Source organism: Leptonychotes weddellii, chromosome 2 (genome assembly GCF_054177405.1).
Source record: "Leptonychotes weddellii isolate Sample4059 chromosome 2, ASM5417740v2, whole genome shotgun sequence".
Classification (NCBI taxonomy): Eukaryota; Metazoa; Chordata; class Mammalia; order Carnivora; family Phocidae; genus Leptonychotes; species Leptonychotes weddellii.
In genome coordinates this window covers 69,071,905-69,090,366 of record NC_138370.1, presented here as the reverse complement: position 1 = coordinate 69,090,366, position 18,462 = coordinate 69,071,905, and the positions used below count along the sequence as shown (strand labels likewise).

General features: G+C 43.1%; 1 protein-coding gene across 11 annotated transcripts in view; it reads right to left on the bottom strand.

Annotated features, from left to right (window-relative positions):
- The window catches only part of ZNF827 (zinc finger protein 827), a 168,452-nt gene that overhangs the window by 130,410 nt on the left and 19,580 nt on the right, over positions 1-18,462 (bottom strand). For all 11 annotated transcript variants that reach the window (XR_014142830.1, XM_081811805.1, XM_081811804.1 and 8 more), the window contains exon 2: positions 6,648-7,697. Coding sequence is in view for 10 of the 11 variants with exons in the window: in XM_081811805.1 (XP_081667931.1) it covers positions 6,648-7,697 (1,050 nt within the window). In the remaining variant the exon portion in view is untranslated. The remainder of the gene's footprint in view (positions 1-6,647; positions 7,698-18,462) is intronic.

Genomic DNA, 18,462 nt, shown 5'->3' with positions numbered 1-18,462 from the left:
ATTAACCTGCCTTCAGCTTTCCTGCTGTTTTTTGTTGATTGCTTTTGCTGACCTGGAGTCCTATCTCTAATTTGGCTTCTCATTTTCTATCCTTCATTGTCGTTTCTTCCACTCTCGTATCTTGATCACAAAGACTACACATTGAACAATAGAGCTGAGAGAAAAGGCTGAACCAGGCCTCTAGGTGAGATTATTGTCATAAACCAGAGGGGGGAAAATGATAATGATGTCTCTTTGGGGTTGTAAGAACATCAAAATAGTAAGAAAGACATACACAAACAGGCTGCCCCTAATCCCCATTTTCAACCTGCAAACTGCCTAATTTTACAGAATTGTCTGGGAGAGGACAGAAAAACAGAGATGTCCTCCACTAATCTGAGGTTTCATGGCACATCACAGGAAGGCAATAAAAAGGCATTAACTGACAAAAGGAACATGGCCAGCGCCCCCCGGACACCCCACTTTGCTTAATATGACCAATATCTTCCTTATTTTTTCTGACAACCCCCCCCCCAGTGTGTATTACAGAGTACACTACATTAAATCCTGCATATTAGCATTTCATATAAATCTATTTTATTTTGGAGCTATGCTTCCTTTGTTTTAATTAATACCAAAAGACACACGAATCATACAAATTAGGGTGTCCTTGCATTGACTGGGAAAAGAATTAGAACACTCATAACGAAGAGAAACTAACAGCAAGATATGTGTCGAAGCACTACACTATTATAACTGTTTGAAAATTTTAACTGATCACGGCAGGAAAGGAAGAAGACACAAGCCAAATGCTAAAAATAACCATAATACAATGATCGATTTTCAAAGTTGGCCATTAATCTCTCCTGGTACATGTGCATTTTTATTTATTAAACATTTTTTGATATTTTAGTAGGATGTCCTCCCTGTCTAAGGGAGGAAGTAAGGATGTATTCTAGTTTGTATGCCAAACTATTTTCAAGGAACTGACAGCTGTAAATTTCACTGAAATTTAGAGCCTAAGGAAATATGATCACTTCCTCAGACTGAACCACACATTCTTAAGGCAATAGGATTGAAATGTTCATTATTTCACCCAGTTTACAACTGTCTGATAAACAATTTCCCCCAAACAGATCGCTATCTGGTTAATATCACCACAAACAAAACTAAATCCCACCAAATGCTAACAGACCCAGTGGCATGGATAGTTGCTACTTTGCTTCTTTGGAGAATACACATTCTCCTCACAGACAACAGTATTATTGGAATAAGAGAGATAATAAATGTGTGTAAAACGCCTGTCACACAGCAAATGAAAGCTACTGGTAGTAGCTGTTGCAATAATAGTAGTGATGATAGGCTCTAGTCGTACCTTCTTCCAAAGCTCTCACAGGAGAGCAGATGTAAATTTAAACAACTGACATCACATAAATACGGAGCTCAGGGCCTGGCCCAAAATGGTGGTTTGTCACAGGAGCCTGGAGAAAATAAAGGAGCAGGAGTCCACTGTGCTATGCAGGTAGGGTCCAGCTCAGCCTCTAGGCAGAACTCTGATGGTCAAATTCAGCTCAGCAGGGAAAAGAGAGAAGTGGAAAAGACAGAAGGGGAGGAAGGGGCGGGAGGGGCAACTGGCTGGGGCAAGGCTAGAGGTCTTTACCTGTGTGTCTCCAGCACCCAGACAGTCCTGGGTATGATGTGCAATTCAATAAATGTGTGTTGGACTGTAATGAGAGTAATTGGAAAGGGCTTGGTCAAGAGAGTATCAAAAAGTGAAATGAGTGCTGGAAATGGAAGAAAAGGGTACAGGAAGCTGCCAGCAAGTCCCAGTGGATGCAGTGTCAGCCCAAGAGTGCATTCTTTTCACATAGCACGCTGATACATGTCTCGAATGGGTGTGGAGAGATGTTCATGTACTTACATCTCACCTATTTCCAAAATGAATTTGGAGCAGCTGATATTTAAAATGCATGCAGTATGACTACACCATTAGTAAGGTACAATGGAAAATGTTTAGACTATTTACAATGGACAAGATCTACCCAAGGCAGAGATAATCTTGTGGGAGGTTTGAGGGTGAATTTTAAGAAGCAAGATAGCTAATTCAAAAAATAGAAGAAAAAAAATTATGTTTGTTTTGAATTGACAGACAGAGTTCAAGAATAAGAAAGGAAAAGCAAGGAATCTTAACACAGGAAGGAATCTTGGAGATCATTCCCAACTAGCTCAGTTTATAGATGAGGAAGCTGAACTAAGGTATAGGCTTAAAATCCCTCTGCTAGTTAGTGGCAGAGTTGGGATTAGAGCCAATATCTTCACTTCTGGTTTGGTCTTCTACCCTGCTGTTATATATAAATCCATAAAGCAATAACAACACATATCACTGGGGGGAAAAAGTCATGGAGGCTTTCATTACCTTACTTGCTTGAACTCAAGGTAGGAATTTTTAAAACCAATGTAACTGTTTTGTAGGCCTTGAAATTAAACTTTCTCTTGTTAGATCCTGTGTAGCAATTTGCAGAAAATCGAGCTAATCTGCAAGTCCTCTGCAGGTAGTATCTGCATATACACCTTACCATACACATCAAAGGAATTCAAGATGCCAGGTGACCCTGGGTACGCATAACCCTCATCACCAACTCCACTCCAGGCCTATCAACCCACCAGTGCACATCTGTGTACTCCTTCCTAACAATATACAGGGAATTAATATCTTTTAATAGAATTTCATGGGCATGTCTCTCAAATGCTATTTCAGGGTGTAAAAAACTATGTTAGCAATGGATATCACTGGATTTATCTGTTGTTATTGACTGTGATGTTATTAAGGCATATTTTAACGATTGCTAAGTATTCAATAAAACTAAGAAGTTTTAGATAGCTGTATATCTAGACTAGAGGCAGTCGAAGTTTAAATCGCTGGGGAAATAAAACTGAGGTCGGTGACAGATAGTTCTGAATCTTGATTAAAAAGTGAATTTTCTAAACAAGTTCCTGTCTTGTGATCACTCCCAGATTATGGCTCTAGTAACCATGGACCTAATGGGAGTAGAGGAGGAGGTTACCTCACTTTCTGGACTTTCTATGGCTTTGCAATAAATTTTAATAGCATCACGTAAATATGAAGGAAAACAGTACCCAGAAAACTTCTCTCTCTATTGACCCAGGAAATATTCTTAGCCTTCAGTTGTATGACATCAGCTTGCTTCTAAGCATATCTAAATTTTATTCAGTAAAATAAGATGTTTCAGAGACCCTCTCTCTTGAAACTTTCCTTGTTATTTCTTTTAACTAGGAGCCTGGCATCCTGGGAATCTTGGTGGCCGTTTACAAGAAACTTTGTCTTTAAAATAAAAACCATTTATTTTATTCTGAGAGGCAACAAACAGTAGCTTCAAAGAGAATTGAGTCAATGTGTGACATTTATCTTTATAGCAAACGAACATAATCTTCTCTCTCTCACATCCCCTTTCAGAGGAACAGTGTGGCATGTGCTGGGGCGCAGGGTCACATGAAAGAAACCTCCTCCTCAAGTGTCACGTCTCTCTTGCAGGGGGGAAAGGCTACCAAGTGGTGGACTCTTTAAAGGAATTAAATACACCATGACCTGGCAACAACTGAATCCTGTTCAAAAAGGAGGAATAAGGTCAGACCTAAAAGACACTTTTTTTTTCCCCCATGGTTTGGACTTCCCTTGACCTAAAGAAGGTCAAAGAAATGCTGGTGTCTAAATTACTCAATACAGGATTGGCTTTTCGAGCACATATCTCTTTGTAACTCCAGAATCCACTTTCTGTGCCCTTTTTGCAACATTTTGGGAAACAGCTTTAAAATGTAAGCCCTGCTTGAAACCAGGATGGTGTGTTGTTATTTTTAAGGATCTTTTTTGCAAATTATTATTTGTTTATTTAAATGATTAGGCAACAGACACCCTTTCTCTGCTGCAAGAAGCCAGCCTACCTATCTATTTCGAATTCAATGAAGATTTCTTTCTAAGGCAAAGGAAAAAAAACAGTAAAGAGAGAGATGTTTAGAAACATGGGTGACAGCTCTCACCACATTCTCATAATACTTGCCCGGTAAAGCCAAATTACATCTGAATCTAGCCCCAGGTTGCCCTGAAACCAACAGTATAGTGTGTACAAAGGGGGGGGGGGGCGGCAGATGGAGAAGACCCATCTTTCCTTCCACTCCTCAGGTTCAAAAATCGGTAACAGCCACCAAATCATCTCTCCACGATATGAAGATAAATAACAGAATGGAAATAGTCCATCAACTTCTCCTTAACCCATTGTCTAGCTAGCATGCTGTGAAGTTAACATTCGCTTTAACTGAGAAGTACACAGAGCCACCCTTCCCCCTATTGCCAACCCACGTGGTCAGACACAGAACTGGAATTTAGGATGCGTCCACATGGACACATGGAACATCTTTTGGGGGACCATGTCAAGAGCCCTCGTGTTTGTCCTCACAGCGCTCTTCCCACATGTGTGAGCTTTACAAAATGAGTGACTCGTCAGTGGAGATGCTTCACCAACTCTGGGATGGTGCCCAGAGGCACATGGAGAACAGGGGCCATGGGTACCAGTCAGCCAGCAGGGGGTCGCAGAGACGCAATCCAGAAAGTTCCTTTCTCCCCTCTTTCAATCTGATCATTTTGAACACTCGTCGATTAAAATAGTAAGGGTTTCGGCAGTAGAAGAAATTCAGTAAAAAGAAAAGAAAAAAACGACTGTTGATAGGTTTCCATGTAAAATTCTGCTGAGAAGCTTGTTGAGATGTTGGCATGAATTAAGTGCATTTAAACCGTAAAAGGAAGATACCTTTTCCTTTGGGGATATATCCTACAACAAAACAGGCAGAAAGTCTCCTGTGCACCGGAAGTTCATGACCTCTTTAACATCTTTACATGCATCTAAGCACTTGAGTGAAAAAAAAAATTATACTTCACCGATACTGCTCGTTATACCCAAGACACTTCACAATGATCAAGCTGCTATGATCTGCCTTCAGGAGCCACAGTTTTATCAGTTACCTCTTTCCGAGTCTTCAGCCAACTAACATTGATTATTAATTTTGTATAAGCTTTTCCAAATAACTAATGTCTGGATGAATTTATAGTGTAAACACCATAAATACATTCTTTCAATAACCAGATACAGAGAATATTTATAAAATTACATGTTATATACAGCCATACCTCTCTTTCTGCTGCTACCCCTAAATGAAATTTCTCTAAATGAGGAGTGATTTATTCCATTGCAAAATTACCCAGCTCCCTTTGCTCTCCTCCTGGTTTCCTAATTTTAGCCATTTCTCTCTTTATTTCACCAGATGGCAGGTAAGAACTGAGGAGTCATGAAACTCAGAATTGATAAACATTTCAGGATTTTTATGGACACTTCAGAAACTCTGGAGTGAATGGTCTGGATCATGCAGAGTCATAAAAGTTCCAGATATCCATTTTCCTAGTTCTATTCTGCTGTTTATACAAGTTTTAAAATAATTAGAATTAGCCCATATAGCCCACTCAGCAATTTAAATGGAAATTTGTCATAAGTGCATCAAATTGATGCTAGCTGCGATCGTTCAATTATTTGCCATTCTAAGCACTCTTCATCAATGTGGCTGCAAATAATCAGAAGTTGGCTAGACACACACAACGGCAGTGTTTATACTGATGAGGACACACATAGCCTACTTCCTGTTCCAATCTGACAGGATATCCTCAGGAGACATCTGAAGCTCCATACATCCATCCCAGTACTATGAATTTATCATACACACAATTTAAAAACAAACCAGTACAAGAAGTGATGCTTCCACCGTGAGAACGCAAGTGACTAAATTTCTCCCTCAGATGAGTAACTTGTGAATGTCAAGGCTCCATAAGACAAGTGACTTCTCCTTTGGAAAGACTGCCCTCACAAGAAAAACTTATGATTCAAATTTTCCACATGCACATTCCTTTAGAATCTGATTGGATTTGAATTTTTTTAAAAAAGCATTTGCAGGAAATGCTTTGATTATGTCTGAATGACAATATTCTTTAGAGTTCTTATATGACAAGAAATTACAGAAGAACAGGATAAGTGGGAAAGGCTGAAATTCCACACACACAAAAAAATAATAAAAATGCTAACATAAAAGTGTATAGTGTGATAAATTAGGGCAGAGTAGTTACTGTATACAAAAGTCCATTTGTGATGGGAGGCAGCAGGAGGGTGGGCTCTCCCTTGTCCACTGTTTCAAAAGCAGCGGGGTTTTTTCTCCCCCTATATTCAGTGATGCCATGCACTCCATGACAGAGATGCTTTGATCTTCTCCCATTAAATATGTCTTGTATGGACCTAGCCTGCACTTGGTAAGGAAAAAAAAAAAAAAAAAAGATCATTTATATGAAAGGGAGGAGTACTGTACGTCTCTTAAGATTATTCATTACCTTTCAAAAATGAAGCTATTTGTGAAGTCTTTGTGTAATACATACATGAAAGCCCACTACACTGCTTACTTAAAGTATTTCCTTGTGCTCCTGCTTTTTTATTCCTGCCTCAGATCCGATGGGGAGCCCGACGGAATAAAGCAGTGAAGAAGACATGGCAATTTACAGTAAAAAAGAAAACAAAAACCAAAAACGTACACGATGACTGAAATAAAAGATTCCATACCTGAATTGGAGGGTTTAGAAACTCTTCCCTTAGGAACTGGGAGTAACAATAATTCCAAGGACTGTGGCGGTGGAGGGGGAGGTGGCGGGGGCGGCGGAGGCGGCGGGGTGACCTTTTCTTGCTTCTTCTCCGAAGGCGGTGGTGGTAGAGGGTCCTCAGGCACCAGTGACGATTTCTCAGCCAGAAGACTCCCAGCAGCCCTTGCTGCTACCTCTTTCAGGAGGGCGGCCGAGGAGGTCATGGAAGCCAGGGAAAGGAAAGAGCAGGCCGGAGGTGGGTGCTCCTGACCAGGAGTCAAGCTTCTCTCGCTGACTTTCTTGGATAAGGCTGCCAAGGTGGAACTGGCAGACTGCGAGCTAAAAGGGGAGGAAAAGGACTCAAATCGCATGGTCTCCTCAGTCCTGGTGAGAGATTTGTCCTGCAGAACAGCATTGGCTGCAGCTTTCAGTTTGAGGATGGCTGAATCCGGGGACAGGCCACAGGTGGTGGTTGAGTTGGACAACCACTTACCTTGATTCCATATAAAACGGTTACTTGGAGCGTACTGGTCATTCTGTTCCTGCTTCTCAGCCAACTTCCTGGCAAGAACACTGAGCTGCTGGGCATGGTGGGACGGTGGGGAAAAGGAGAGATTCGAGCCCACGTTTACCGGGGACTCCACCCTGCCATTGGCCGTGGCTGTGGCATCGAGTTTGAGGGAGCCGGCCTCCAGCAGCCGCCTCAGGTTGCTGCTCAAGGGCTTCGTGGAGCCTGGGGGGTCATCTTCACACAAAGAAGACACGCCAGGGGAGAGGTGGTCTTGACACTGCAGCGAGTCTCGCAGGACCTCACCGTCAAGTCCCACCAGCTCCAAGGTGTGACTGCTGGGGGTCGCACTTCCCAAGGAGGTGTCAGGGGAAGTGGACTGCTCCTGGATCCGGTCCTCCAGAGACAACTTATAGTTCTCCTGGACTTCTCCATAGGATGCTTCTGACGGAGTCTCTGAAGAGTTTCCATACCAGTGCTCTCCTTCACTGAGCTCTCCCTCAGCCTCTTCCAGCCTACTAACATCTGGGGGAAGTAAGAAGATCAGGTTTACTCCCCAGTGAGCACTGAGCAAGTCTGAAGACATTCAAATGGAGTTGTTGAACATGCTTCCTCTTCCCCTCCCCCCACAACAACCACAAGAAAGACAGCAACAACCTTACTAGAATGTCAGGTGCTGAGTCAGACAGTCTTGGCATTAGCCTGAAAGAAGGTAAAATACTAAACAAGCAAAGGTAAAAACACACCCACCTATGAAACATATTCATCTTTCTATAATTATTCCAGACAAGCTGAAATGGGCGGGGGGGGGGGGAGAAAAATGCATCTGTAAAAAAGTAACTGCATGAAGAGACTGTTATTCTCAGTGGTGGGGGAAACGGAAAGAAGCTTTGCTCCCTTGTTAAAAAAAAAAAAACAAACCAGCATGATATCTTTAGTGTCGCATCACAATTAGAGAGGAAGCCTGGCAGGGTGGGAAATTGCGAGGCACAAGACAGTGGGAAGCTGCCTCCCCACTTTCTGCTTCCATGACCTCAGGCAAGTCGCTTAGCTGGTTTGATAGAAGATGCAACTGATTTTTTTGAAAAGTTCATCCAAAAATGTAAATAATACCTGCTGTTATATATTACAACTTCACCCAGTTGTTAGGAAGCTTAAATCATAAGAAGCATGTGACTGTGATTTGCAGACAGTCAAGTTCTACACAAAAGTCAGACCTCATTAGCAAACACAATTCACGTAACTGATTCCTTAAAGTGACGACGTCTCCCATGATATACACGCTACTTCTTTGAGAGTCGTGGATTCCAATTACCAACATGCTGCCATCCTGACACAGGCAATGATTAGGGATTTGTTCCCTCACTCTATTGAGAGTCCCCTTTAATGATTTTCCCATCCATTAATTTATCTATCCACCACTACCAGTCTAACTGCCCCCCAAGCACCGCTCAGTTGGGACTCCCTGCCATCCAAGAGCACCCATGAGCGCTGCCATTTTTCTACCTTTGCTCAAGATAGTCCTTCTATCAGGAATGTCTTTCTTTCCCCCAGAAAACCTGACAGTCTATTTATCCTTCAACTTCCTACCTAAAAAGTTTCTTCCTTGTGATTCTCCCTGGAACTCTCAAAATTAATCTCTCCTTCTCATTCATTCATTCACTTACTCAACAAATAATTGTGAAGTACCTGCAGCATGCCAGGCATTGTTCTAGATCATTCTAGATTGAACCGCACTGAACAAAACAAAGATCCAGCCTTCTTGAAGCTTACATCCCAGTGGAGGAAGATAGATGCCACACAAAACTTAAAAACTAGTTAAGTCATAGAGTAAGCCAGAGGGTGATAAGTGCTACGGAAAAAAATACACAGCAGGACAAGGAGGTTTGAGGGGTAACGGTAGGAGGTGAGTTTCAATCTTAAATAGGGTGGTCAGAATGGGGCTTCACAGAGGCGGTGACATCTGAGCAAAGATGGAAGAAGTGAGCAGTTGTTCAGGCAGCTACCTCTGGGAGAACGTTCCAGGCAGAGGGAGTCTCTGTAAAGTCCCTGATGTGGGGACATGCCTGGTGTGTTTGTGACGCAGCAAGGAGGCCAGTGTGGGCTGAGTGGAACAAGTAAGGGTCAGAGCAGGCAGAGCAGGAGGAGAGGAAGTCCAAGAAATAACCTGAGAGAGGGAGGGAGGGGGTAGAGAGAGGGTGGCTGGGAGTGTGTGGTGAGGGAGCAAGGCTATGCAGACCGGCACAAGGCTGTAAACTGCTGAAAGGTCTTTTGCATCTGGTGAAATTGGGAACTACGGAGGGCTTTGATATGATGTGGCTTACAGTTTCAAAGGACTCTTCTGGCTGCTGTGTGGAAAAGCGGCTGCAGACACAAGGGTGGGAGCAGGGAGACCAGCTATGAGGCTGGAACCCAGGGTGAAGGATGACAGTGTGAAGTTCAGCTCAAGGTGACTGCCGGCAGCGAGAATCGGCCAGATTCTGTGCATCTTCTGAATGCAGAACCCACATTCCCGTGTTTTGTTTCTATTGATTACATATCACTCTCAATTACCTGTCTACTATCAGTGTATCTTCTAAAAGGTAAGTGGTGGTGTTCCTTGGAGGCAGGGATGGAGTTTTATCATCCACATGTCCCCCACTGCGCCTAGCACAATGCCTGGACCCCAGGAGAGTTCAATGAATGTTTAGGGACTGAGCCTAAACTCCCCATTGTGCCAAGTTTTGCTACATAACATGCTGTTTCTTTTCTGAATAGAAATAGCTAGAACTAGTAATGCCTGAGCTACACGCTAATACATTGATCTTCCCATGCTATTTAGAGAAGAAATGTCACAAATGACAAATTCTCTTTCACTAAGCTAAAGTTCTGCAACTCCTTCCTGAGATTCTTTATTAAATTATCAAGAAAATGTAAAATATCAAATGGAATTTGCTGAAAAAAGGCAGTTAAAATTGAATTCGCTCTGTTAAAAACAGTCTGGTTCCTTGTGATTTGCCACATTTCCTTCTTCCCACTCGATTTCAACATTTTTCATCTTTGCTGAAACCGGTAGGACCCTGAACTACTCATCTCCCCAATGGCTTCTCGAAGAGATGCTTTTTACCAAACACCAAGCAGTCAACATCAATTTCAACAACAGGGCTAATTTTAAGTTCCTTTGGCAAACCACCTTTCTTGATTTCAGTTTAAATATCTCATCCTTCAGAAAAATCACATGGGAACTATCCTATAAATAGTAAGAAAAGTAAAAGATTTAAAAATCACTACAGTAAGAGCAGGTGACTAGCTCCTCAAAGAGTCTCTTTCTCTGATCTTTATTGGCACTCACTAAATGAACACAGGAAAATAAAGGATTCGAAAGTAAATACTTTCAGGTTATATTTTTGTCATACAAGAGAAGCTCTAGATAGTCAAGACTGGTCTAGAACCAATGTGATAAGTGGCAGAGAACAAGGTACATAAAACCAGGGTTTTCAGAACCACAAAAAAAAATCATAACCACTTGGCCAGGCTTGTCATTTTACTGAGACTACTAAACACTGTGAGGGGCTACCTGCTGGGATCAAAGACACACAGCTACCTACTGCTAATGTCTGAACCAAGAACCCAAATCTCACAACACCCGGCCAGTGCTTCTCTGCACAGCCCCACTGCCCCATCTGCCAGATGCCCTCTGAATGGCAACTTCTAGTGAACTTGGAGCAGCAGCCCTCCCACCCCCAGTAGACATCCATCCTTCCACTGTCTGGAAACAGAAAGGAGCAAGAGAATTCTCATAGATAAGGACAGTATTCACTCCTTATCTTGAGATACACCACGAAGAGGTAAGAATCCATTATTCCCGAACTCTAATCTCTCCATTCCCTCCCTGCAGCTTCTTTGTTGCAGTGGTCAAAAACTGATTCAAATGCCTCAAGAATTCAGCACATCTACTGGCAAAGCCCCAAACGCAAAGCATAATTTCCTACCCCCTGGACAGCCTCAGTGAGCAAGAATATTCCCCCTCCGAACGTGCAGAGGTGGTGGTGAGTGCGTCAAAACACTAAAGTCGTCCATTCAGGCTCTAATCCTATCAAGCCACGATAAGGAGATCCGAACATTCTTGAATGATACAAACAGCTGATAATCTACATCTAGAGCAACTTTCCCAACCCTGCCAAACAGCAACCCCAAACACGCCAACGGAAGCATTTCTTAAACAGACCAGTTGACGTCCTCTAAAATACCTGGATATTTCTCAACCATCCAATCCTCCGTTCTTTGCAGACACGGCCGAGATAACACTCTGTTCTGAAACGCAAGAAAACTCGGGTCCGTAAAGAATATTTTTAAACTCCTAACACTCTATTAATTGCTTTTCTGAAGACGCTGCTACTACAACTGAGGCTATTCAAGTAATAAATCACCAAATAATGTTAATGCATGGCCTAGGAGGAGCCAGACCAGAAACCCGAGGAGAACCACTTTTGAAATTATTCTGGCACCACCTGAGGTCAAGCGGAAAGTGGGGGAAAGCTTTCAGAGAAATGAATGCAAGGGAAGTGGAGACCTGCAGAGGTTGCAGCACAGTCGTAAGAGGCTCAAACAAGTAACGCTCTCCTTACAGCAGCCACAAGGCTTTTCTCTCCCACAAATACGAATTCTCTTCCCCCTGCTGGGCGGCTCTGTACTTCACATTCGATTTCAAGCAGGAGACGTCCTTGAAGGCTGCACTGGTCCAGTTACGGGGAGCTCCGCTTCAGCGGGGTGGCCAGGGACCCCTAGCACCTTCCGCACTACATTCTGAGGAAAGATGGTCTCATTGGAGAAGCTCAAAACAAAGCATTCCTGCAATCGAGGGGATTACTTTGTTGGCCACCACAAACTTTCAGAACAAGCTGGGCTTGACTTTGGACTCTCTTTCACCATTCGAGAAGCCCCTGGGCAGCGAGACAGCTCCACGTTCCTGCCTGTCCCCAGCGCCCAATCATGGCCCCCTCACCGCAGAACGCCCCACACGCCGCCGCCGGCCCGGAAACGCTTCCTGCGCACACCGGCCGTGCGGCCGTGCGGTTCACAGCTTTCCCAACTCAGGCTCCGGGGGAAGCCTCTCAACGGCCAATGTAAATAACTTCCTTCTAAATACATTATTTTTAACCTCCAGAATAGGAAGCTATTTCCATTGCTAACTTTACAACAACCTATGTCTCTGCCAGCCAGGTTCACACTCATTCCTGTCAATTTTACACAACAGTCTGTTTGGGTGTTTTTCACTTTAAATCATAAACTCAAAGAATTAAGAATAGAAATGGTACAATTACAGAATGAAAATATGCTGAATAAATTTTGTTTCCATGTGGTGAATATTTCTCCTTTGGGGAAAACAAAACAAAATTCCACTACCTAACACATTTATTTATAATTCAGTTCTCAAGCAGAAAATCAGTAACTCGATATCCACAACTCTCGCTGCGTTTTTGTTGTTGTTGTTGTTGTTTTTTCCCAACTCACTTCCTCTTCGGTTTGGCAGTTTTAATCAGATGCATTTAATTGGACAAATACTCAACTCAGAAGATCCTCGATCAGAAAGACAGGGAGCGAAAAGAGGGAGAAAAAAAAAAAAACGCAAGAAAGAGACACCTATTAATTTTCATGCCTTTTGGCTGAGGTTCAAGTAAGTGGAGATGGAAATCTAAAAGCCCCGTTTCTAAATCTACCCACAACCCATTCCACCAGCCGGTCCACCGTAAATCTAACCAGCAGGGTTTGAAGAGAATAAGGTTTAAATTCTCAGGACTCGCCTGGGATGCTGTTGACTCATGGTCCGTCCTCTGGCAGTCAACACCTTCTTGTGACAACAGGTGTGTTCATTGGTACCTACCAACTAACCGTCTGGCTCATTTCACCTAAAAATCTTCCAAGTGCCTTTCCTTTCCAGCTAGCACACATCGATAGCTAAGTATCTATATTTAATTTTACGGTCACGCATCTCTATCGATATTAACCACTTGTACCTACTTCAAATCGTACAACCAACTCTTCCATGCAATTTTATACAAAAGGGGTGTGTAAAAAAAGTGGTTTGAGGAGCTCTGTATAGAAGCTATGAGCAAAACCAATGCTAATAATTGACTTAATCTGACAAACATTTCCTGAGCATTTACTATGGTTCAGGGAGCTGTTCTCTGCGACAGGGAGCCTCGGGACATAGCAGTCTCTTGCCCAACGGCTTGTAATCATCAGGGAGCGAGGGTTGCCCAAGCATCTGAAGTACAATGGCTGGTGCCATCACAAAGCGACCGAGAAAGAGCTGTGTGTGCATAAATCAATTCCAATCGTGCAGATGGCTTTGGAAATGGACCTCGAAGGGATGAAGATGATTTTAACAGGTGACACTGGAAATTCACGTATTGGAGGGCTTGCTCTTCCGAATCTATCAAACAGGAAATAGCCCTGTCATGGAGTAAGCTAATATTCACGTGACATACGTTAGTGAAACTAACCTCATGAAACGGTTTTTACATTCTTAATTCTTCACATTTAAAAACTAGACCATCTATTGATTTGTTAAAGGGCAGATTTTGCCAATTTTCTTACCATACCCACTCGTTTTGAAATCAGACCATTAGATTATGAATGTCCGAGGTGGGACCATGAGTTGGTCATTGCTTGCTCGATGCTCTGCCCAGAGTAGGGTATGAGGTCCCCTGTGGTTGTAGTGACTACTAGGACTGCATGAAGCACCAGGTAAGGCTCTCAGCCCCTATACCAAAGCCAGAGAGGGGCACGATGAAGCTAGCATCTGAGAGGACGTCAACGCACCATCAGGGCTCTCTCTCTTGTTGCTTCTCATCTCTTCTCAGAGCTTAACCTCCTCCTCTCAGGCCAACTTCCCCTGGAGGCCCAAAACCTGGCTGTACAGGTTCTGGGTTTTTACTCTCAACCACATACTACCTAGAGAAAGGTCTTTTCCCTCGGATGAGCCTGCTGGAGGTCAGGTTCCGCTCTCTCTGGACTTAACACTGAAGCCAGAGGGTGGGTTCTACGATTGGCTTAATGTGAGTCACAGAAGAAAGAAGAGGGAGGAGGCACCAGGAAGACAAAAACGATGACCTTTGTATTGTTTAATAAAGGTTTGGCATGCTGCACATCAGGCTGTTCCGAACCAATTTGATGATTTTAAGCATAAAACATATCCTCATTTAGGCTGGTCCTACCTGCCAATTTTTAAATTGTCCCTTTGAAGCCTGAAAGCCTCAGCACATCCCCCATACTAAGAGACCTCTCGAGGATTCGGGGCTCCAAGGCCACAGTGTGAGTGAAACACACGGGTGGGCAATCGGCCCCCCAGCCTTTCACAGTTAGCGAAATATCGCAACGCCCAGGGTACCCAACCTGTCAGCAGGGCCAGGAGAAAAATTTAAGAACAGCTAGTTATTTAAAACTGCCAGGGTGGAAAAGACAACCAGACTCCTGTCACCAGTCCAGCTGGGGAAAAGGTGCCGTGAGGGCACGGGGGAAATGGGAGGAAGTCTGGAGAGGATAAGAGTCCGCAGACTGAGATAGCACCGAGAGGCCCTCTGGGTCAAGATGCACATTTTGCACACAACAGTATTTTCCAAGTATTGTTGTAAATGTCCACGAGTAAAAACAAAGGTAACACAAATGAACACATCACTCCTTATCTTCAAAGGGAGTTGCCAATGGTATCTGAGCCGGTTTCAGTATCCTTACATAAAGTTGCCAGATCTTCCAGTGACCGAAGAGCTACCCAACCTCCTCCATCAAACTGCCCATCTCTTGGGACACCTGGGTGGCTCAGTCTGTTAAGCATCTGCTTTCGGCTCAGTTCATGATCCCGGGGTCCTGGGATCGAGTCCTGTATCGGGCTCCTTGCTCAGAGGGAGCCTGCTTCTCCCTCTGCCTGCCGTTCCCCCTGCTTGTGCTTGCTCTCTCTCTCTCTCTGACAAATAAATAAATAAGATCTTTAAAAAACAAAAACTGCCCATCTCAACACAAATGGCAACTCCTCCATCCCTATGCTTGCTTCGAGCAAAAAGCCCCCGAAGCCAGCCTTGACTCTTCCCTTTCTCTTATACCCTTCATCAAATTCGTTTGCAGATTCTGTTGGTTCTGCCTTCCATATACATCCCAAATCTTGCCACTTCTCACCATGTCTACCATTCCCACCCTGATACACAGCACTGCCATCCCTCCCCTGGACTATGGCAGTAGCCTTCCAGTTGGCCTCCTTACTTCCTATTCTTGCCCCACTCTGCTCAGCCAGCAGCCGCAGTAAGCTTTTAGAAATCTCTATCACACTCCATGACCCTCATCCTCAAAGCCTCCAAAATGGCTTCTCATGGTTCTCAGAATAACATCTAAAACCCTTATCTTGCCCTCAGGGTCCTACATAATCTGTATCCCTCTGACCTCATCTCCTACTGCTCTGCCTTGCTAATAAATAATAAATAAATAGCAAAATTTCCCCCGAATAGCCACAGGGCTGACTCCTTTACTTCCTCAGGTCTCCCCTCCAACATCACTGTTTATTAGAATAAAAGCTCCACAAGAGACAGTTTTGTTCGTTGCTGTACGCCCAGCACTTAGAATGGTATGGAACACAGAGCAGGTGCTCAGTTATTATTTGCCACATGTATGAATGAGAAAGAAGAATGCACTTAACAATCAAAAAGGCAGCACTTGTCAGTACTGGAAATGAGAACGATTTTCAAAATTACAAATGATAATCCTATTTTTCTCATGTGAGTCAAACATGAAAGAGGGAAAAGAGCGTGTTTTGCAAACTTTTCCACCAGTCTCCCTAGTGGCCAAGAAAAGAGCCCAGGGGAACGAGGGACCCAAGCTGAAGCCCCCTCCAGGAAGCCCCCAATTTCTTTTGACTCTTGGCTTAACATTTCAAGTGAATCCCGCATTCTACTCTATGCTATAGCCGTGCTTGTTCTTACTAAATACTACAGGGGTGTATCTTACAAACCACTGAGGAAAATTTCTTCTCTGCAGGGATGCACCACGTTTCTCCGGATTCCCACCTGCTCTGGAGAAACATGTACCCTATGTGGGGAAGCAAGGATCTATGAAAAGTATCTAGCACAGTGTCAAGAGCTCAGTAAAGGGTGGCTATCCTTGTTACTATTATTACTATCAGAAAACAGAGAGTACTAGTCCTATTGCCCCCACTTCAGAAAGAAAAGCTAATCACAGAGGGTAACTTCCCTGGACTGTACCATGGATCTGTAAGAGACTCAGAACTGTAACTCTATTTGCTAAATTTGAATTTTGTGTCTGAATCAGAGATGGAAAAGCCTTGGAGATTTATTTTAGTCCATATGGCTAGTCTCTAGGCAGAGGCCTAGAAAGAGCCAGTGATTAGCCCATGGTCCCATGGTTGATTTACTAACATAAACAGGACTTGAGCTCAGATGTCTCACTCCAAAGGCCAGGACTTTTACTACTAAATCATGGTTTAATCATCATGAAGTGAACAAGTGAATTCTAGAACCAGCCACGGAACACAGGAGCCTCCCCACAAACATCTGCTGAATGAATGAACAATCATGCATAAAGCACTAAAAATATACAGGGTGCTTTATTAAAGATGCTTTAATATTCATCAGCAAATGTTATCTTCACAATGATTTTATGTGGTAGACTGTAGTCTCTTCATTTTACAGACCAGGAAACCAAGAATCCACAGGTTAATGGCTTAGCCAACATACACACTTAATGAGCGACAAAGCAAGGTTGAAACCCAAATCTTCAGGAAATCTAAGAGTACGAGTAGCTTGACAAAAAAGTAATTTTTCAGGTGACCAAAAAGTACCACAGTACCTTCAAATAATCAACATTTTAAGTTTTATTTTGATGGGATTTCAAAATATATACACCCTCAGAGATGAGTCCCTTCCTTCTAAATGTGTGCCTTTTTGTCTGTCATAGCTGTAATAACAATCACCCGGCTTATTAACAATGTGTGCAAACTAAGGATGAAAATCTAGTGTCATGCCTTGAACTGTGCCCCTGGGAAAAAATGGTGAAGTCCAACCCCAAGGACCTGTGACTGTGACCTTATTTGGAAAAATGGCCTTTGCAGATGATCAAGTTAAGATGAGGTCATTAGAGTGGACCCTAATCCCCTATGACTGGTTTCCTTATAAAAAAGGAAAGTGTGGACACAGAGACAGACATGCACGCAGGGAAGACTGGAGTGACACTGTCACAGCCAAGGAAGAGAAAGGCCTGGAACAGATCCTTCCGGTGTCTTCCTTGTGTCTCTGCCGGCACCTTGACCTGGGACCTCTGGCTTCTAGAACAGTGAGACAATAAATTTCTGTAGCCACCCAGTTCGTGATACTTCGTTACGGCAGCCCCTGAAAACTAATATAGGTAAGCCTGAATGAAGGCCTGAAACTTTTTTTTTTTTTTTTCCTGGATTTGCTCACCTCAGGATTCTAAACTGTAGCCTTGGTTAGTGCTGTAGTTTTTGTCCAAGCTGGTTATTAATGCGCAAAACTGACCACCCTGCTGCTCAGCGTGAAGTCCTCTGAGGCTGCAAGGACTGTGAGCAGACTGTTAAATTATTTTTACCTACCTCTACATGTTAACCAAATTTTGTTCAAAGGAAAGATTTTGAGAAAGACATTAGGTAAGAGAAGGCTTCTGTTACTAGAGCACTTCAAAATCTCCAGACAAAAAAATACACTCATCACCACGTATGTTGTGGCAAATTAGTAAGAAAGGGATAGTTCAAAATACAGCACGAATCCACTGGCCAAAAGGCCAACCGGGACACCAAAACACTCCTGGTTAGTCCACGGATTGATTCCTTTGCTCCTTCACCCTTGCATGCACCTCCATGTTACAAAAAGCATATAGAATCTGTCCCCTCAAGCAATCAGAAGTAAATTTACCATGGCTACCATGGCGTTATCAGAAAAATTGTCTGTTAAGGCTGATAAATCGGTCAATTATCTGCTTCCTTGACTTTTATTTCCTCTTGTATAAATGTTTTCATCCCAACATTACCAATACTGTTATGTTATATAAGATGTTATAAGATGAGCAATGTATTACCAAACTACTGAAATCACCAGGAAATTCTTAATAGATCAAAAAAGAACTTAACTACAAAAAAAGCCCTAATAACATAATAATGCACTCTGTCGTCTATGAACAGCACTCTATAGAGAGATAAATGGCTACTTATTGAAATCTTAGCTTATACATAAAATGATACATTTCTTCCCCGGGCACATTTGCCAAGCATTGACATCACGTACCTTGTAAT